This window comes from Coregonus clupeaformis, chromosome 27 (genome assembly GCF_020615455.1).
Source record: "Coregonus clupeaformis isolate EN_2021a chromosome 27, ASM2061545v1, whole genome shotgun sequence".
In the NCBI taxonomy this organism is placed as follows: Eukaryota; Metazoa; Chordata; class Actinopteri; order Salmoniformes; family Salmonidae; genus Coregonus; species Coregonus clupeaformis.
In genome coordinates, this window is record NC_059218.1 from 22,322,043 (window position 1) to 22,341,507 (window position 19,465).

At 48.9% G+C, this 19,465-nt stretch overlaps 1 protein-coding gene across 1 annotated transcript in view; it reads right to left on the reverse strand.

The window, feature by feature from the left end:
* Window positions 1–2,374: 2,374 nt before the first annotated feature.
* Window positions 2,375–19,465, reverse strand: part of si:dkey-112m2.1 (transmembrane protein 132C) — a 243,809-nt gene continuing 226,718 nt past the window's right edge. Inside the window, exons 6-9 of the mRNA XM_041850784.2 lie at window positions 15,234–15,442; window positions 12,930–13,212; window positions 4,456–4,647; window positions 2,375–3,776 (exon numbers count right to left, since the gene is read on the reverse strand). Coding sequence (XP_041706718.2) covers window positions 2,721–3,776; window positions 4,456–4,647; window positions 12,930–13,212; window positions 15,234–15,442 — 1,740 coding nt within the window. The 3' untranslated portion in view covers window positions 2,375–2,720. The remainder of the gene's footprint in view (window positions 3,777–4,455; window positions 4,648–12,929; window positions 13,213–15,233; window positions 15,443–19,465) is intronic.

Sequence of the window (19,465 nt, forward strand, 5' to 3'; positions counted from 1 at the left end):
CACCACCATGCTTCACCGTAGGGATGGTGCCAGGTTTCCTCCAGACGTGACGCTGGGCATTCAGGCCATAGAGTTCAATCTGGGTTTCATCAGAGCAGAGAATCTTGTTTCTCATGGTCTGAGAGTCTTTAGGTGCCTTTTGGCAAACTCCAAGTGGGCTGTCATGTGCCTTTTACTGAGGAGTGGCTTCTGTCTGGCCACTCTAACATAAAGGCCTGATTGGTGGAGTGCTGCAGAGATGGTTGTCTTTCTGGAAGGTTCTCCCATCTCCACAGAGGAACTCTGGAGATCTGTCAGAGTGACCATCGGGTTCTCGGTCACCTGCCTGAACAAGGCCCATCTCCCACAATTCATCAGTTTTGCCGGGTAGCCAGCTCAAGGAAGAGTCTTGGTGGTTCCAAACTTCTTCCATTTAAGAATGATGAAGGCCACTGTGTTCTTGGGGACTTTCAATGCTGCAGAAACGTTTTGGTACCCTTACTCGGATCTGTGCCTCGACACAATCCTGTCTCGAAGCTCTACGGACAATTCCTTCAACCTCATGGTTTGGGACCTTACATAGAGAAGTGTGTGCTTTTCAAAATCATGTCCAATCAATTGAATTTACCACAGGTGGACTCCAATCAAGTTGTAAAAACATCTCAAGAATGATCAATGGAAACAGGATGCACCTGAGCTCAATTTCGAGTTTCATAACAAAGGGTCTGAATACTTACAGTACCAGTCAAAGGTTTGGACACACCTACTCATTCAAGGGTTTTTCTTAATTTTTACAATTTTCTACATTGCAGAATAATAGTGAAGACATCAAAACTATGAAATATAACATATGGAATCATGTAGTAACCAACAAAGTATTAAACATATCAAAATATATTTTATATTTGAGATTCTTCAAAGTAGCCACCCTTTCCCTTGATGACGGCTTTGCACACTCTTGGCATTCTCTCAACCAGCTTCATGAGGTAGTCAGCTGGAATGCATTTTATTAACAGGTGTGCCTTCTTAAAAGTCAAATAGTGGAATTTCTTTCCTTCTTAATGCATTTGAGCCAATCAGTTGTGTTGTGACAAGGTAGGGGTGATATACAGAAGATAGCCCTATTTGGTAAAAGACCAAGTCCATATTATGGCAACAACAGCTCAAATAAGCAAAGAGAAACGACAGTCCATCATTACTTTAAGACATGAAGGTCAGTCAATCTGGAAAATTTCAAGAACTTTTAAAGTTTCTTCACGTGCAGTCGCAAAAACCATCAAGCGCTATGATGAAACTAGCTCTGCTGCAGAGGATAAGTTCATTAGAGTTACCAGCCTCAGAAATTGCAGCCCAAATAAATGCTTCACAGAGTTCGAGTAAAGACACATCTCAACATCAACTGTTCAGAGGAATCAGGCCTTCATGGTCGAATTGCTGCAAAGAAACCACTACTAAAGGACACCAATAAGAAGAAGATACTTGCTTGGGCCAAGAAACATGAGCAATGGACATTAGACTTGTGGAAATCTGTCCTTTGGTCTGATGAGTCCAAATTTGAGATTTTTGGTTCCAACCGCTGTGTCTTTGTGAGACGCAGTGTAGGTAAACGGATGATCTCCACATGTGTGGTTCCCACCGTGAAGCATAGAGGAGGAGGTATGTTGGTGTGGGGGTGCTTTGGTGGTTACACTGTCTGTGATTTATTTAGAATTCAAGGCACACTTAACCAGCATGGCTACCACAGCATTCTGCAGCGATATGCCATCCCATCTGGTTTGCGCTTAGTGGGACTATCATTTGTTTTTCAACAGGACAATGACCCATAACACACCTCCAGGCTGCTTAAGGGCTATTTGACCAAGAAGGAGAGTGATGGAGTGCTGCATCAGATTACCTGGCCTCCCCAATTTAGACGGTTTGGGATGACTTGGACCGCAGAGTGAAGGAAAGCAGCCAACAAGTGCCTAGCATATGTGGGAAGTCCTTTAAGACTGTTGGAAAAGCATTCCAGGTGAAGCTGGTTGAGAGAATGCCAAGAGTGTGCAAAGCTGTCATCGAGGTGGCTACTTTGAAGAATCTAAAATCTAAAATACATTTTCATTTGTTTAACACTTTTTTGGTTACTACATGATTCCATATGTGTAATTTCAGTTTTGATGTCTTCACTATTATTCTACAATATAGAAAATAGTAAAAATAAAGAAAAACCGTTGAATGAGTAGGTATGTCCAAACTTTTGACTGGTACTGTATGTAAATAGGTTATTTCTGTTTTTTATTTGTAATACATTTGCAAAAATGTCTAAAAATCTATTTTTGCTTTGTCATTATGGGGTATTGTGTGTAGATTGAAATAATTTTATCCATTTTAAAATAAGGCTGTAACGTAACAAAATGTGGAAAAAGTGAAGGGGTCAGAATACTTCCCGAATGCACTGTAAGCTTTTCTTTAATTAAAGACAAGGGAACAGACATCTAAACTAATTCAAGTGACATTGAAGTTCACAAGTTCCCACATATCCAATGTGGTGTCATGGCACATTTTTCCCCCTCATTTATGATCCTCAACCATTACGACAGTTACCATGGAAACAACACTTGCTGGAATGTTCCATCTTGTTGTCATGGCGAGGTACAGTGCCAACCAGTTTCAGTAAAAAACACCCCCTCACTCCCTTCTTACTCTGAAGGCATTCGGGTGAGTTAGAGTTACTCATTTGTCCACAAAAAATACAATCCCCTCTATACAATGTTCTTTGTAGCATTCTCGTTCAACCTCTCCATGTAATTCCGGAGCTCTTGCGAGTCCCCCAGCTCGATGTCCGGACACACCCACTTAATGTCAGTGGTCTGTCCGAGTGCCAGCGGGCTCAGAACTGGGCATCCGTTACTGGGCTTGATGTTGGCGAAGGTGGTAAATTTGACCCTCTTCCTCTTGGTGGTGGGTGAGTTGATTGACTCGTTCCTGCCTCCTGGGCAGCCTCCCTGGGCACTGCCCTTCAGAACACCTCCGTTCAGCAACTGGCTGCCCTCTTCCAGGGTGCTGCCCAGCTCGTCCTGCTGCTGCTGCAGACACAGGCCCTCCTCTTGGCCAAGCCACACCCAGTCGTGGGCATGGGGCATTGCCTCGGGGGCCTCCAGGGGCAGCTCTTTGTGGCGGTACTTGAGGGCGTAGGAGATGCAATTGATGAGGAAGACCAGGATGGCCAGGCAGAAGACCCCCAGCAGGGCGTACATACCAATCTCCAAGTCAGTGAGGCTGCGGCGTGACGACAACAGATCCTCGTCCGTGCTGCGGCCCCGCGGCAGCTCCTCCTGGGCAGGGAACTCAGAGAACCCCCCAGGGACTCCTCCGTCAGCCGACAGCCTGTCTCCATTGGGCCTCACCGGGACAGGCGCCTTGATTGTGGTGGCCCCCCGGTTCATGATCCCAGCCTCAATGTCAGAGATGGAGCCTCCGTAGTGGGGCGGGTCTGGTCGTGTTTTGCCTCCAGGGTGGCTGTACGGCTCCTCAGAGCGGCTAAACCTAACGCAGACATTTCCCACCCCGGCTGCCAGAATGGTGCGTCGCTTCGTCTTCTGGCAGATCTCTGATGATGTCATCTCCAAACGCACCAGTAACCCCTGACCTTCGCCGTTTGCCACGATGACCGGCCACTTCCACTCCGCGCTTCGCCTTACCGACACCACCTGCTCGTCCAATGAGGTGGCTGTGAGCACAAAGTGGGCGGGGTCGTAGTGGTCCAGAGGGGTCATGGAGCCATCGCTGAACTGAAGCCAGGCACTGATGAGGGACTCCTGAGGACACACACACACACAAACACACACATGCACACACAAAGACATCAGTGTTCTTCTATCATAAGGGTAAACTCCAAAACACCCTGTCTGAGCAGTGCTTCAACAAAACCAATCACCACCCACATGTCCACTCTATAACACCAACTCCCCATGGGACACATAACTACTGCAGGTATAAAAGGAATGCATGCTTCCCTGTCATAATATAAACTGTTACTATGTTACTACACATAGGAAACCGGTATCAGCAGGAGTCTAATCTTTTCATCTTCATCAAGAGAGAAAAAAAAAAAAAGAGTGAGTGTAGAAGTAAAGAGAGAGAGAGAACCCCTGCAGATGTAAAGATATGTTTAATTAGCCCGTTTTAAAAGCAGAGGAGAACTTCAGATGAGAAGGAGTACTCTGCAGCTGTTCCTCTGAAAATATGTCATAGTTTCAGAAGCAGACCTCTTCATTGAGATTAGATCAATAATTTGACATTAGAAACACATCATATTCACTATAAAGGATCAAATGGCAGCCAATGTGACTCCACCTATTCCGGGTGAGAAAGTTACAGTTTAGCCTTACCGATTGCTTACATATCTCATATAATTCCCATATACCATTTCTATCTATGGGTGAACATATGATATATTTTGTGCAGTAGGTTGCTGAGGCATGTGTGTGTGCTAACCTGTTTGAGTTTCTGCATGACTTCCTTTGTGGTTGTCGTGGCGACGATGGCCCTGTTGCTCCCTGAGCTGAGCTGAAGGGACAGAGAGAGGCCAGAGACCAGCTGCACTCCCAGCTCTGTCACGCTCACTTTGTCATCCAGAACCCTGACCATCCGCTCAGCCAGGATCGAGTCAGACAGAGGAGACATCACCTGCAACATCATACACACACATTAGTGTACACACAGACACACACAGACCCCCCCCTTGTATATATTCACATCACCTACACAAGCATTCACACTGAAGCCATCATGATTAATGATGGACAGGGGAGAGCTGGAGATGGGTTGCTGGAGATGTAAGCATGTAAATGTGTGTGATGTGTGATGAGAAGGGAAGCACTCCCATCTGCTCCCATTATGCCTGAGTCTCCTCTCCACCCTTATCCTCTTCTCCACCACCAGCCTCCACACAGACTGGAATGTTCCCCAATGCTGGAAGGGGGCTCAGAGTGAAAAAGTTTGGGAACCCCTGCTGTACAGGACCACAGGCTGGCCAACACACTTCCCCTCTACAGCACCGTACTGTTAGAGCTGCACAGCTGCATGCTCACCACACTGGTAAACACACTGGGAACACACAGGGCCAGCCGTGCAGATCTGTGTACTGTGGCACCTCTAGGGCTGGGTCAAAAGTATACATATTGTCACGGTTTCGGCCGAGGCTGCTCCTCTTCCTTGTTCGGGCGGACTTCGGCGGTCGTCGTCTCCGGAGTACTAGCTGCCACCGTTCTATGTTTCTTGTTTCGTTTGGTTTTGTCTGTGCATAACACCTGTCCCTTGTTTGTGTCTTGATTGTTCTCCTATTTAGTTTCTTGGTTTGGGGGCAGGTGTTATGCGTGATTGTTTATGTCAGACTGCCTCTGTATCGTGTCTAGTTTCTCTCGTTGTTGGCTTGTGCCCGAGAGTTCGGACTGCGTGCGCTTTTCGTTGTTATTTGCGCACTGTGTTTGGTGCGTAATTGTTTTGCGCCACCCGGTTGGGTTGGTTATATTATTGTGTACGTGCTTGGTTACGTTACTAAAGACGGTTGAAGTCATCCTGGTGCCTGCGCTTGATTCCGACACTCATCCACACACACACCTGTCTGACAGAATCACGCATCAAGATGGAATCAGCAGGAGCGACCGCGCCACCAGCTGATTTGGCGGAACGTCTTCGAGGTCAGGAGGACCGGATGAACCAGGTCTGCCACGCTCTGGATAGGGTGATGACCACGCTGCACCGTTGGGAGACCAGCGGGGTTCCCAAACCTCCACACACCGACCCAGATCCAGCGGTCAGCCCTCCAGTGTCCTCTTCGGAACCCAGTGGGATTCGGCTCTCGCTCCCGAGGGCGTACTGACGGCTCCACCGCCGGGTGTCAAGGGTTCCTGCTGCAGGTGGAGCTCTACCTCGCCACCGTCCACCCGGCGCCTCGGGACACGAGAGCGTCTCAGCCCTCATCTCCTGTCTCACCGGCAAGGCGTTGGAGTGGGCCAACGCCGAGTGGAGGAGAATGGACGCCGCAACGACGAACTACGCGGAGTTCTCCCGCCGCTTCCGGGCGGTATTCGACCATCCACCAGAAGGGAAGGCGGCGGGGGAACGTCTGTTCTACCTCCGACAGGGGATGAGGAGCGCCCAGGACTTTGCATTAGAGTTCCGGACCCTAGCGGCTGATGCAGGGTGGAATGAGCGGGCCCTGACTGACCATTTCCGCTGCAGCCTCCGAGAGGACGTCCAGCGAGAGTTGGCGTGCAGGGACACGTCGTTGACTTTCGACCAACTGGTCGACATGGCCATCCGGCTGGATACCCTGCTCGCCACCCGTGGGCGTCCCGGAGGGGGGTTCGCCCATTCCACTCTCCAACGCCTCCGAGCCGAGTCCTATGGAGCTCGGGGTGCTGGCGCTAGGGAACGGAGGAGGAGGAGCCCACGGGGACCCGGCCCTTGCACCAACTGTGGTCGTGGAGGGCACACTGCGGCTAGGTGCTGGGGCGGGTCCTCCAGAGGAGGAGATGGCAGGACAGGCATTGGGGGGTCACCCCAGGTGAGTAGGCGCCCTGCTTACCCAGAGCTTTCTGTCGTGCACCTAACCTTGCCTGTTTGTTTCCCACAGGTTGCACCTCGTTCCCAGCATAAGGCGCTGGTAGATTCAGGCGCAGCTGGGAATTTTATAGATCGCCAGTTCTGTTTAGAGTTAGGGATTCCCCTCATCCCAGTGGATAAGCCTTTCCCCGTCCATGCCCTAGATAGCCGTCCGTTAGGGTCTGGTTTGATTAGGGGAAGTCACAGCACCACTTCAGATGATGGCGCAGGAGGGTCATGAGGAGAGAATTCAGCTTTATTTGATTGACTCTCCTGCGTATCCGGTGGTGTTGGGTCTTCCTGGTTGATAACTCATGACCCTATTATTGGGTGGCGAGAGAAAGCTCTTAAAGGGTGGTCTGCTCAATGTGAGGGGCGATGTCTGGGTGTTTCCATAGGGGCGACCTCGGTGGAGAGTCCGAATCTAATGCCAGCATTGCAGATTCCCCCGAGTATGAGGATTTGGCACTGGCGTTCAGTAAGACTAGGGCTGCTCAGCTGCCGCCTCATAGACGGGGGATTGTGCGATAGATCTCCAGTCAGGCGCAGCTCTCCCGCGGAGCCATGTGTATCCCTTGTCTCAAGAGGAGAAAAGATCTATGGAGACATACATCTCTGAGTCTCTTAGACAGGGATACATACGGTCCTCCGTTTCACCCGTTTCCTCAAGTTTCTTTTTTGTGAAGAAGAAGGATGGAGGTCTGCGGCCGTGTATTGATTACCGCGGTCTCAATCAGATCACAGTGAAGTACAGCTATCCACTTCCTCTGATTGCGACTATGACGGAGTCACTGCACGGTGCGCAGTTCTTTACAAAATTGGATCTTAGGAGCGCATACAACTTGGTGCGCATACGTAAGGGCGATGAATGGAAGACAGCGTTTAGCACGACTTCTGGGCACTACGAGTATCTAGTCATGCCATATGGGTTGATGAATGCTCCCTCAGTCTTCCAATCCTTCGTTGATGAGATTTTCCGGGACATGCAGGGACAGGGAGTGGTTGTGTACATCGGCTGACATTCTGGTGTATAGCCCTACCCGTGCTGAGCATGTAGCCCTGGTGCGCCGAGTATTGAGGAGGCTGTTGGAGCATGACCTATATGTCAAGGCAGAGAAATGTCTGTTTTTTCAGAAGTCGGTCTCCCTTTCTGGGTTACCAGTTGTCTGCGTCAGGGGTGAAGATGGAGGTAGACCGGGTCTCGGCTGTGCGTAATTGGCAGACCCCAACCACTGTGAAGGAGGTGCAACGGTTCTTGGGTTTTTGCAATTACTACCGGAGGTTTATCCGGGGTTTTGGACAGGTGGCAGCTCCCATCACGTCTCTGTTAAAGGGGGTCCGGTGCGCTTGCGGTGGTCAGCTGAGGCGGACAGGGCATTTGGGAGACTGAAGGACCTGTTTACCTCGGCGCCGGTGTTGGCGCATCCGGATCCCCTCCTTACCGTTCCAAGTAGAGGTGGACGCGTCAGAGGCCGGGATAGGGGCCGTTCTTTCCCAGCGGTCTGGCACTCCACCTAAACTCCGCCCCTGTGCGTTCTACTCAAAGAAGCCCAGTCCAGGCGGAGCGGAATTATGACGTAGGAGACAGGGAGCTGTTAGCCGTAGTACAGGCCCTAAAGGTGTGGCGGCATTGGCTCGAGGGGGCTCAACACCCTTTCCTCATTCAAACTGACCATCGTAACCTGGAGTACATCCGGGCAGCTAGGAGACTGAATCCTCGCCAGGCTCGTTGGGCTATGTTCCTGGCCCGGTTTGTGTTCAAGATCACATACATCCCTGGGTCCCAGAACGGGAAGGCAGATGCTCTGTCCCGGCGGTATGACGCAGGGGAGAGGTCAGTTGAGTCCACGCCCATACTACCGGAGTCTTGTCTGGTTGCTCCGGTGGTGTGGGAGGTTGATGGTGAGATCGAGCGGGCGTTACGCACCGACCCGAGTCCTCCTCAGTGTCCTGTGGGTCGGACGTACGTTCCGCTCGAGATACGCGATCGCCTCATTTGTTGGGCTCATACGTCCCCCTCCTCTGGCCATCCGGGTATCGGCCGGACAGTGCACTGCCTTAGCACGAAGTACTGGTGGCCAACGTTAGCTAGGGATGTGAGGATTTATGTCTCCTCCTGTTCGGTGTGTGCCCAGTGTAAGGCACCCAGACATTTGCCCAGGGGTAAGTTACAACCCCTGCCTATTCCACAGCGACCCTGGTCCCACCTCTCGGTGGATTTTGTTACCGACCTTCCACCCTCACAGGGAATACGGCCATCCTGGTCGTTGTGGATAGGTTCTCGAAGGCCTGTCGTCTCCTTCCCATGCCGGGTCTACCCACTGCCCTACAGACCGCTGAGGCTCTGTTCACCCATGTCTTCCGGCATTACGGGGTACCCGAGGATATAGTGTCTGACCGAGGCCCCCAGTTCACGTCCAGAGTGTGGAGAGCTTTTATGGAACGGTTGGGGGTTTCGGTAAGCCTTACCTCGGGTTATCACCCGGAGAGTAATGGGCAGGTTGAACGTGTCAACCAGGATGTGGGTAGGTTTCTGAGGTCATACTGTCAGGACCGGCCGGAGGAGTGGGCGAGATATGTGCCCTGGGCCGAGATGGCACAGAACTCTCTTCGCCACTCCTCCACCCAACTAACCCCTTTTCAGTGTGTGTTAGGTACCAGCCGGTTCTGGCACCATGGCACGAGAGCCAGATCGAGGCCCCCGCTGTGGATGAGTGGGTGCGGCGCTCGGAGGAGACGTGGGACGCTGCACACGTCCATCTGCAGCGTGCCATACGTCGACAGAAGACGAGCGCCGACCTACACCGCAGTGAGGGGCCAGTGTACGCACCGGGAGATCGAGTCTGGCTCTCAACCAGAAACCTGCCCCTCCGCCTGCCCTGCCGGAAGCTGGGTCGGCGGTTTGTAGGGCCCTTTAAAGTCCTGGGAGGAGATTGAACGAGGTGAGTTATAGGTTAGAATTACCTATTGACTACAAGAATATTAACCCCTCGTTCCATGTGTCTCTCCTCAGGCCGGTGGTAGCTGGTCCACTCCAGGACTTTGAGATTGAGGAGACTCCTCCGCCCCGTTGGACATCGAGGGGGCTCCGGCGTACACCGTGAGGTCCATCCTGGATTCTAGACGCCGGATGGGGGGTCTTCAATATCTCGTGGAGTGGGAGGGGTACGGTCCGGAGGAGCGGTGCTGGGTGCCCAGGAGGGACATATTGGACCAGTCCCTACTGACCGAGTTCCATCGGGGTCATCCTGCGCGCCCTGCTCCGCGCCGTCCGGCCGTCCCCGAGCCTGGTCGGCGCACGGCTGGAGCCGCGTCAGGGGGGGTACTGTCACGGTTTCGGCCGAGGCTGCTCCTCTTCCTTGTTCGGGCGGACTTCGGCGGTCGTCGTCTCCGGAGTACTAGCTGCCACCGTTCTATGTTTCTTGTTTCGTTTGGTTTTGTCTGTGCATAACACCTGTCCCTTGTTTGTGTCTTGATTGTTCTCCTATTTAGTTTCTTGGTTTGGGGCAGGTGTTATGCGTGATTGTTTATGTCAGACTGCCTCTGTATCGTGTCTAGTTTCTCTCGTTGTTGGCTTGTGCCCGAGAGTTCGCACTGCGTGCGCTTTTCGTTGTTATTTGCGCACTGTGTTTGGTGCGTAATTGTTTTGCGCCACCCGGTTGGGTTGGTTATATTATTGTGTACGTGCTTGGTTACGTTACTAAAGACGGTTGAAGTCATCCTGGTGCCTGCGCTTGATTCCGACACTCATCCACACACACACCTGTCTGACACATATGCTGTCATGATTATATAGGTAGAAATACCTTGTTGTTACCTTGGTGCTTTTAGGTCTGTTTAGGACTATTTTATTATCTAAGTGGGTACATTGTGTCACTGGTCAGATTAAGCCAAAAGCTTTATCCTAAAATCCAGCAGAACACCTACCACCACATTCTCATCCAATGTCTTTTAATCTACTCTAGAAGAAAGTGAAATAAAATAAGCATTAAATAAAAGTAACTAACCAAGTAAAGAGGCGGACATTATCTAAATTGGGATTTTGGCAATGACTCTATTTCCCCAGAGTCAGATGAACTCGTGGATACCATTTTTATGTCTCTGTGTCCAGTATGAAGGAAGTTAGAGGTGGTTTCACAAGCCAATTCTAACTAGCATTAGCGCAATGACTAGAAGTATATGGGTATATGCTAGCATGCTATGACTTCCAGTCATTGCGCTAACGCTAGTTAGCATTGGCTTGCGAAACTACCTCTAACTTCCTCAATATCCTCAAGATTATCTCAATATGAAATAATATCTGGGTAACAATTAAGTAACTTACTGTGTTGGGAAAACTGAAAACTAGCCATTATTGGCAGAGAAGTTTGGAACTCTCTTTCTTATTTGTTTAATAACTAATTTACTGCCTGGGTATGTCACCAGGCAGGCCAAAACTCCATCCCACCAAAACAGGCTGACATTTCAGGCGATCTTTTCAAACAGCTCTTACACTAAAAGGGCATGATCATAATTTTCACAATTTCACAGTATTATTCCAACCTCATAGTGTGGAAATATATATAAAACACAGGAAAATCACATTTTTGACTGCACTGGGCCTTTAATTGCATCTGTTGGTGACATTGTAAAGACATGAATAGCAAAACAATGAACCAATCAATGCTGCATTTGAAGCTTTCAGTAAGCTTTCCCCTGCAGTAGTTACTAATGGAAGTGTTAGGTCTTTGGGAAAAGCAGTGATTGTGCCTCTTAAAGCTAATAACCGGTTTGTCTGAGGTAGAGTGATTTATCAATTTAGCGGCAGCTCAAACAGCAGGGCAGGCAGAGATGTATCTGACACATGAAATGGGTTGGATCTTTGGTTACCGTGGAGACCCAGGGCCATCTACTCCCCTTTCATCAGCATTCACTTTGATAGTTTGATTCCAAGACCCTCCATGCCAATCGCAGTGATTGCTCTGCTTTTTATCGAAATGTAATTCCAGACAATTGAAGACCCTCTTGCTTGTAGATGGATCTAAAATCACTCCAGTGAAGCAAGAGGCAATTTTGCTATCAAATAAAACTTCACAGCCTCTCTAACAGCATTGTTAATACTGAGGCTGCTGCATGTGGGTTTCTCTGAGTGCAGTGTGTGTGCGCTTCAGGGGGGAGAGGAAAAAATGAATGAAGAGAGATGGAAAAGCATAGTGTGTTCTGTTTTGTGTGTTTCTATGTATGTGAGTGATCAGCATATGAAGGAGGGGAGGATTAAAACATTGTATTTTTTTTACTTTGAGTGTTTATGTGTGTGTGCGTGTGTGTGTGCGCGTGTGTGTGTGTGTGCGTGCGTGTGTGTGTGGTGTGTGTGCATGCATATGCATACATGTGTGTTTCTCTGTGTGTGAGTGTGTGTATGTAATAAGCCACCTATAATAGCAGGACAGGGCAGGGACATGATGGCTTTGTAGCAGAGTGAATGATCACAGGGTAAACAACTTTGACTTCATAAAGTTCCTCTCCACTGTTATTGAGTCATAGTCATTCTCAAACCATCCAAAATAACACACAAATATAGGGACAACACAGTGCAACGATTTATATCATTTCCATCCATTTCCCAATATGATATCTTTGCTCTGTGTTTCTGTCTGTGGGCCAGTGTCTCCACTGGAAATGAGAAATGGTTCTCAACTGACCAACCTGGGTAACGTAAAGGTAATACACCAACGTACACCAACAACACACTGTAACTCACCAATGAGGAGAGGATATGTATGTCCATGGATCAGGCCTTGCAAGAGCTGTTGTGTTGTTGGGGAAAAACCTTGATCGATTGTATTTTACACCGTAAGAGGGCACCCCTCCTCTCCCTCTAGAGGAGCCTGCTGTTAGTAATCATCTACATGGGATGGGGGGTGTCTGGTGGTGTGTGTGAGAACACGCACTCTGAGACTTAGCAGCCTTTATTGGGCGTGCCGCAGGCTCACGTTGCTTTGTCAGTCCCTGATTGGCTAAGTGTTTGTGCTGTGCCGAGATCGATTCTGTAACCTTTTTTAAAAGCCTCACTCGCAAAGAGCCTCCGTTTACTTTGTATTTTTACAATCGTTCTTCTTCCACTACCCATCCTCTATTATTTTGTCCAAGCAGGCGCTGTCTTTCTCTCACTCTCTCTTAATCATAAGGTTTCTCTCTGTCCCTAGCTCTCTCACACACACTAATGCTCTCATTACCACTCTTTCACCCCACCATCTCTGTCTCTCCCCCTTTCAATCACACTCTCTCGCCATTTCACTCACACTCAAATGTTCAGACTGCTGTATCACTCTTTAATCACTTCTCTCTCATTCCCTCCATCTCCCTCTCCCTCTCTGTCGCACCTGTAGTTTGGCTGTGCCAGTGCTGAGGCCCATCAGGACCTGTCCCTCCAGTAGATGGGCCACACGTTGGTCCTCCACCCTCAGTAAATCCTGGACCAGGTCAGTGACATCCACCTGCCAATCACTGCCCAGCAAGAAGTCCTGTTGGCCATGTCCATCAACTCCCAGGGCCACAAAGTGTGTGAGGACGCGCACCGTGGTGCTCTGGTACTGAGGGACACAGCCACTCTCTGTCTTCTCACTGTCCCTGTCATCACCATCATCCACACTCACCCTCTCATACCTGGAAAAAAATAAGGAAAAAAAACAGAAGCAGAATAAAAGGAGCATTTAAGTAGGAAAATGTAAATCAAATCAACAGTTTACTGCAGTTAACACAGACATATTTGGACGTGGGTATTCGTTAACTCCGAAGCAACAGATCTAATCATCTCAATGCAACCTAATTTCTGACTAAAAATATGTTCACATGCAAGGTCAAACTGTTATTTGATATTTTGAGAAACGTCTGTATTTTATATATCAAATAGTTCTCTACTCTATTCTATTCCTCCATTACTCTTACTTCTCTGTCTCTATCTTCACCTCCATTCTTTACCAGTGTTTGAATTGAACGAGGTATTGAAACCCTGTTACTTTTCCTACTAGCACTGGCTTTGCTGATAGCTACTTTATTGAGGGAAAATGTACTTAGTACGACTGTGATATGTTGTTGTCTCACCTAGCTATCTTAAGATGAATGCACTAGTTGTATGTCGCTCTGGATAAGAGTGTCTGCTAAATTACCAAAATGTAAATCTATTGGGACCCAGTGTTCTTCATCTACTGTGATTAGCAGCAGTAGGATGAGGTAAAGTACAGACCAGGGAGAGGCAGCCCTGTTCAGCCCAGTGACAGACAGAGCGTGGCCCAGGGAATCTAACCTCCTGTAAACGGCGGAGCACTGTGACAGACCGTCAACAAAGAGGCTATGGCCATTACCCTGACGCCACTCAACTCCATTCTCTCTAAACTCTCTACCTCCCATTCTCTCGCTCTACTTCTACCTTATGTGTTTTCTCATTCAAGTCTCTTTCTCACTTTCACTGAATTCATTCTCTTTAAAAACAACTCTCTCTCTCTCTTTCTCTACTCCCGCCCTCCCTTCCTCTCTGTGCTCTGGGCCAGGTCAGGTGGCCAGGGGAAGTGTGACACTGACAGCTTCCATTAGGTTAATGAGGTGTGGCCGTCCAGGCAGAAAAACAGGCTGACAGGTTAACATGCTGGAGCTGCCTGGCTTAGAGGCCCGGGCCCTCCATGCCTCCCCCACCACCCCATTCACCGGCGTGACGAACATGGCAGCCTAACTCAGGTGACATTAGCGGCGGGCAGCAGAAAAATTAAGAAAAGTAGGCGAGGTGTGTTCTCACGGACGGCCGTCAGGTCAGATAAGGTCTGGCAGTGTAATAAGCTCGCTTCCAGAAGCACGATATGACTCGACTGGCTCTCTCACCTCTCCTACCCACTGGACTAAAGCGCACAGGGGCAGATGTGTTAGAGCGCCCCCTGGTGGCCTGGCTACTGAAAAATCGATAGAACACATGCCTCAAGCTAAAAAACATATGCATCAAGCTAGGACATCATATTTCCTAGAAAAACGGTCCTTTCTATAACAACGAGAGAAAATGAAAGACAGACTCCAACTCTAGTCTTCTCTCTCTGTCTTCCTTGTTCAGACATGCCGTTGCCACCAATCAATCTCGCCTTCACGACAAACAGGAACAAGGTTGACTGCCTTTGTAAGGACATTTACAGAATGTTGAGGAGATGAGAACAGAATTGTCAGACGTGTTAGTCTTGTGTCTGGCTGACAGTAAGTGAGTCACAGAGAGAAGTGACTGAGAGTCACAACAATAATTGAAAGTCACATTCTTAAGCTGCTCACACCCCCTCAGAGAGAGCACCTGAGTCACCGGCGTCACCTGGGTATCCAGAGAACAGCGGTGGCAATAGAGAGGGAGCGTAATACCGGACAGACAGGTGTAGGCGTCATGATTAAGACATTAGCATCATCACAGTTATTCTAAACGTCCAGATGAGGATGGACTTATATGTGGGCAGACTGGTACATTAGGTTCCAAGGCAACTTCAAAAATAAGTGGTAAATATATGGGAGGTGATGGTACAACCACCTTAATTAACATGATGTTTGAAGATGATCCTTGAATGTTAGTTTTTTACTCTGCACTGCAATTATTGTGAACATCTGTTTCCCAAGCAGTATGAATCAGGTAACACATCTCACTGTCTGGTAAAACCACACACCTCTTGTTGCCGGTCGCCATTGGAACCCTCCAGCCTTTGATCTGGCTGAGCTCTGGGTCGGCCACGTCGATGAGCAGGGGGAGGCGTGGCATCCACACACTCATCTCCAGCTGGGCACTGAGGTAGCTGTAGGTGAAGTTGAGCACCATCCTCATCCTCCCTCTCGTCTCCTTCCCATTCACAAACACATAGTCACAACGATCCGACACCTGGGGGGGGGGATAGGAAAACATGTTATTAAGAGAAAGACAAAAGCAACTAAGTTCAACATGTAGGCTAATGCTTTATGAAAGAATAGGATGCAACATTACGTATTTTTCTTTTAAGGGCCAAGAGTTACAGCAAATTATTTATATGCAAATATTAGTCATGCAAGTTTTTACAGCCAGAGGAATGTATTTATTTTATTCTTATATCCTTCAAAAGAAAATCTGCCATTTCTAAAGATTTTAAATCTCTCCCTCTGCTCTGTAATGATTTCGATGATAGACTTGGCATTCTTTGACCATGCCCTTGAAGTCTCTATTCAAGTGTGTGTGTGTGTGTGTGTGCGTGTGCGTGTGTGTGCAGCCAGATCGCTCAAGATTTACTTCGAAATTGGACGTCTGGGGCAACAGTGAGCACCATCAAGTTGTCTTGGGTTTTGCTAGGGCATTGTGGACGGGGGTGGTGGATGGGCGTAATCCCATGACTCCCATGACTCTGGATCCGAAGATCGCGTTTTCAATCCCAGAGGAATACCTTCTTTTTTTTTTCCTATCCCAAACCTTTACCCTTAACTTAATCATTTGTTATGAATGCCTAAACTTTATGTTTTAACGTTATCCAAACCTTAACCCTTAAATTTAAAATACTTCAAAGTTTGACGTTTGGAGAAATGGATCGATGCTGTAGCTCCCTCTCCCTCTCTCTCGCACCTGTAGTTTGGCTGTGCCAGTGCTGAGGCCCATCAGGACCTGTCCCTCCAGTAGATGGGCCACACGTTGGTCCTCCACCCTCAGGGGGGCCAGTATGAAAACGTATGCACTCACTAACTGTAAGTCGCTCTGGATAAGAGTGTCTGCTAAATGACTAAAATGTAAATGTGTAAAAAACACTTCAAACCGTGAGATAATGTTGGTGGATGTGTTTAACTATTCTTGTGAGGACCAGAAGTCCCTACAAGAATAGTAAACAAACAAAAATTTTACCCCATGAGGTCAAATGCAATTTTTAGGGGGTTTCGGGTTAAGGTTAGAATTAGTGTTAGGGTTAGAATTACGTCAAGGGTTAGGGTTAGGAGCTAGGGTTAGTTTTAGTGTTAGGGTTAGGAGCTAGGGTTAGGTTTAGGGTTAGGGTTAGGTTTTTGGGTTAAGGTTAGGGTTAAGGTTAGGGTTAGGGGAAGAGTAGGCATTAGGTTTAGGATTAGGGGTTAGGGATTTTGAATGGGACTGAATTGTGTGTCCCCACAAGGTTAGCTGTACAAGACTGTGTGTATGTGTTTGTGTGTGTGTGTGTGTGTGTGTGTGTGTATACTGACAATGCCAGTGTGGAGAAATGGGCTGAAAATGATCTCATCAGATGGAGCAGAGAAAGACACAAATCCCAAATGCCAATCAAGAAACAAAACCTTAGCTTCAAGCCACTCCTCTTCACGATTGGCTGAATCCGCCCCGTCTCCTCCAATCAGCTCCAAAGCCTCTTACATACATTACCTTCAGAAAGTATTCACAACCCTTGACTCTTTTTCCACATTTTGTTGTGTTACAGCCTGAATTTCAAATGGATTAAATTGAGATTCTGTATCACTGGCCTACACACAATACCCAATAATGTCAAAGTGGAATTATGTTTTTCAAAATTTGTACAAATTAATAAAAAATGAAAAGATGAAATGTCTTGAGCCAATAAGTATTCAACCACTTTGTTATGGCAAGCCTAAATGAGTTCAGGACAACATTTTTGCTTAACAAGTCTGTCAGCTTCCTGCCTCCTGTTTGTCTCCGGGCCTCTAGAGGTCATCTGTGTTCCCCTCTGCCTTAGTTCTTCCTCGTGTGTCCTTATTAGCTTTATCCAGGTCACCTGTGCCTTGTGTCCCCTAGAGTATTTTAGCTGTGTTTTTTCCCCTTGTTCCTCACTTGGTTTTTGAGTCCTGGCTATGTGTCTCCTGCTGTGTCCCACAGAGTCTTTCCGAGTAAGCTTTTCTAAGTTATCTTTATTTTGTTTTTCTCCCCTCGTGGAGTTATTTTGTTTTGTCCTCCTGTTTTGTTTACTGTACCTCTGTTAGTATACCTCTTTCTGAGAAGAACTTTTGTTGGATTATTTTTGAAGTGCAAAGAAATACCTTTTTTTATATTAAACCTACTTTGCCTGGAGTATTGCCTTGGGTGTTTCGTTTGGGTCCTACTATACCTCCTCTGTGGCTAAGGGGTAGAACACCCAACTCTCCACATCTGAGACCTGAGTTCAAGCCTAGCTTGTGACAGAAAAACCAAGTCAATCATGGACCCAGAAACACTCAGTTCCAAGGACCTGTTGGCGGTGATCGCTCGACATGAGGCATCTTTCCAGCGCCATGAAGCCGTTCTCAGCCGGCAGGAAGAGCTGATGGCTAGTCATTCTCAACTCCTGGCCGATATGATGAGTTCCCTCCGCCAGCTCTTTGAACGCCTCCCTGGTCCTTCCCCTTACTCCAGGTCACCCCCCAGTGACGACAGGCCTTCTCCATTGGCGGAGCCCCGACTACCACCTCCCAAGCCCTTTTCTGGGGATCCAAGCTCTTGCCAGGGTTTCCTCACCCAATGCTCCCTCACCTTCGAGCTCCAACCCTCAAGTTTTCCCACCGACCGTTCCAAGATTGCCTACATCATTACCCTTCTTTCAGACAAGGCGCTCTCCTGGGCATCTGCGGTGTGGCAGTCCCAGGAGGCCTGTTGTGACTCCTACGCTGCATTTGTAGAAGAGTTCAAGCGGGTGTTCGATCATCCTGTCAGTGGGCGGGAAGCTTCCAAGCGCCTACTGTCTCTCCGTCAGGGTCCCCAGAGCACGGCAGATTTTGCCATTGAATTCCGGACCATAGCAGCAAGGAGCGGATGGAATGATGAAGCGCTGAGGGTCTGTTTTCAGGGAGGGTTGTCTGAGCCCCTTCAAGATGAGTTAGCCACCCGAGAACCAGCTGGGGATCTCGAGTCCCTCATAGCCTTGGCCATCCGCCTGGACAATCGCCTAAGAGAGCGGAGAACGGCTCGCCGCCAGGGGTCTCAGTCCCAAGTTCCTCTGAGCAGCTCTGTTTCTCCTGTTTGGGCTCCGTCATTCAGAGCTTCCCCGGCTCCTGAACTGCTCCAGGATTCCCCGGAGAACATGCAGTTAGGCCGTTCCAGGCTTTCTCCCAACGAAAGGGAACGTCGCATGAGGGGAGCGTCGGTGCCTCTACTGCGGGGTTGCCGGCCACTTCCGCTCCACTTGCCCCGAGCTTTCGGGGAAACGCCTGTCCCCGCCTAGCTACAGGAGGGCTGTGATGGGGAAAATTAGAGCTCCTCCTACTAACGCTGTCTTAGCTATCCCAGCCACTCTGTCCTGGAAGGGCCACCAGCATCGGGTCCAGGCTATGATTGATTCCGGTGCCGAGGTGATTTCCTGGATTTAACCTTGGCTAAGGAACTTAAGATCCCTACCCAACTACTTCCTCAACCCCAGGCAGTTACAGCCTTAGATGGCAGACCTCTGGAACCAGGAAAGGTTACAGAGGCGACTCAGTCCCTGCGACTTACCATCTTTCAACACCAGCAGGAGGAGACCTTCTATCTCATTGACTCCCCCGAGTATCCTATTATCCTGGGTCACCCTTGGCTATGCAGACATAATCCCCAGATCGACTGGCCTACTGGCACCATTCTAAGCTGGGGTCCCACTTGCCAACTCACCTGCATGCTTCAGAGTCCCTCAGCCCCTAGTACCCAGTTTCAAGAGTCTGTTGACGTCTCCCGAGTCCCCAGTGTTTACCATCGGTTCAAGGCAGTGTTCAGCAAGTCCCGGGCTACTTCCTTACCGCCTCACCGCACGTATGACTGTGCCATTGATCTACTCCCTGGTTGCTGCCCTCCTAGAGGTCGGATCTTTTCCTTATCCTCCCCCCGAGCACTCAGCTATGGACACCTACATTAAGGAGTCCTTGGCAGCCGGCCTCATCTGTGCCTCTACTTCCCCGGCTGGGGCGGGCTTCTTTTTTGTTGAAAAGAAAGACGGGGGTCTTA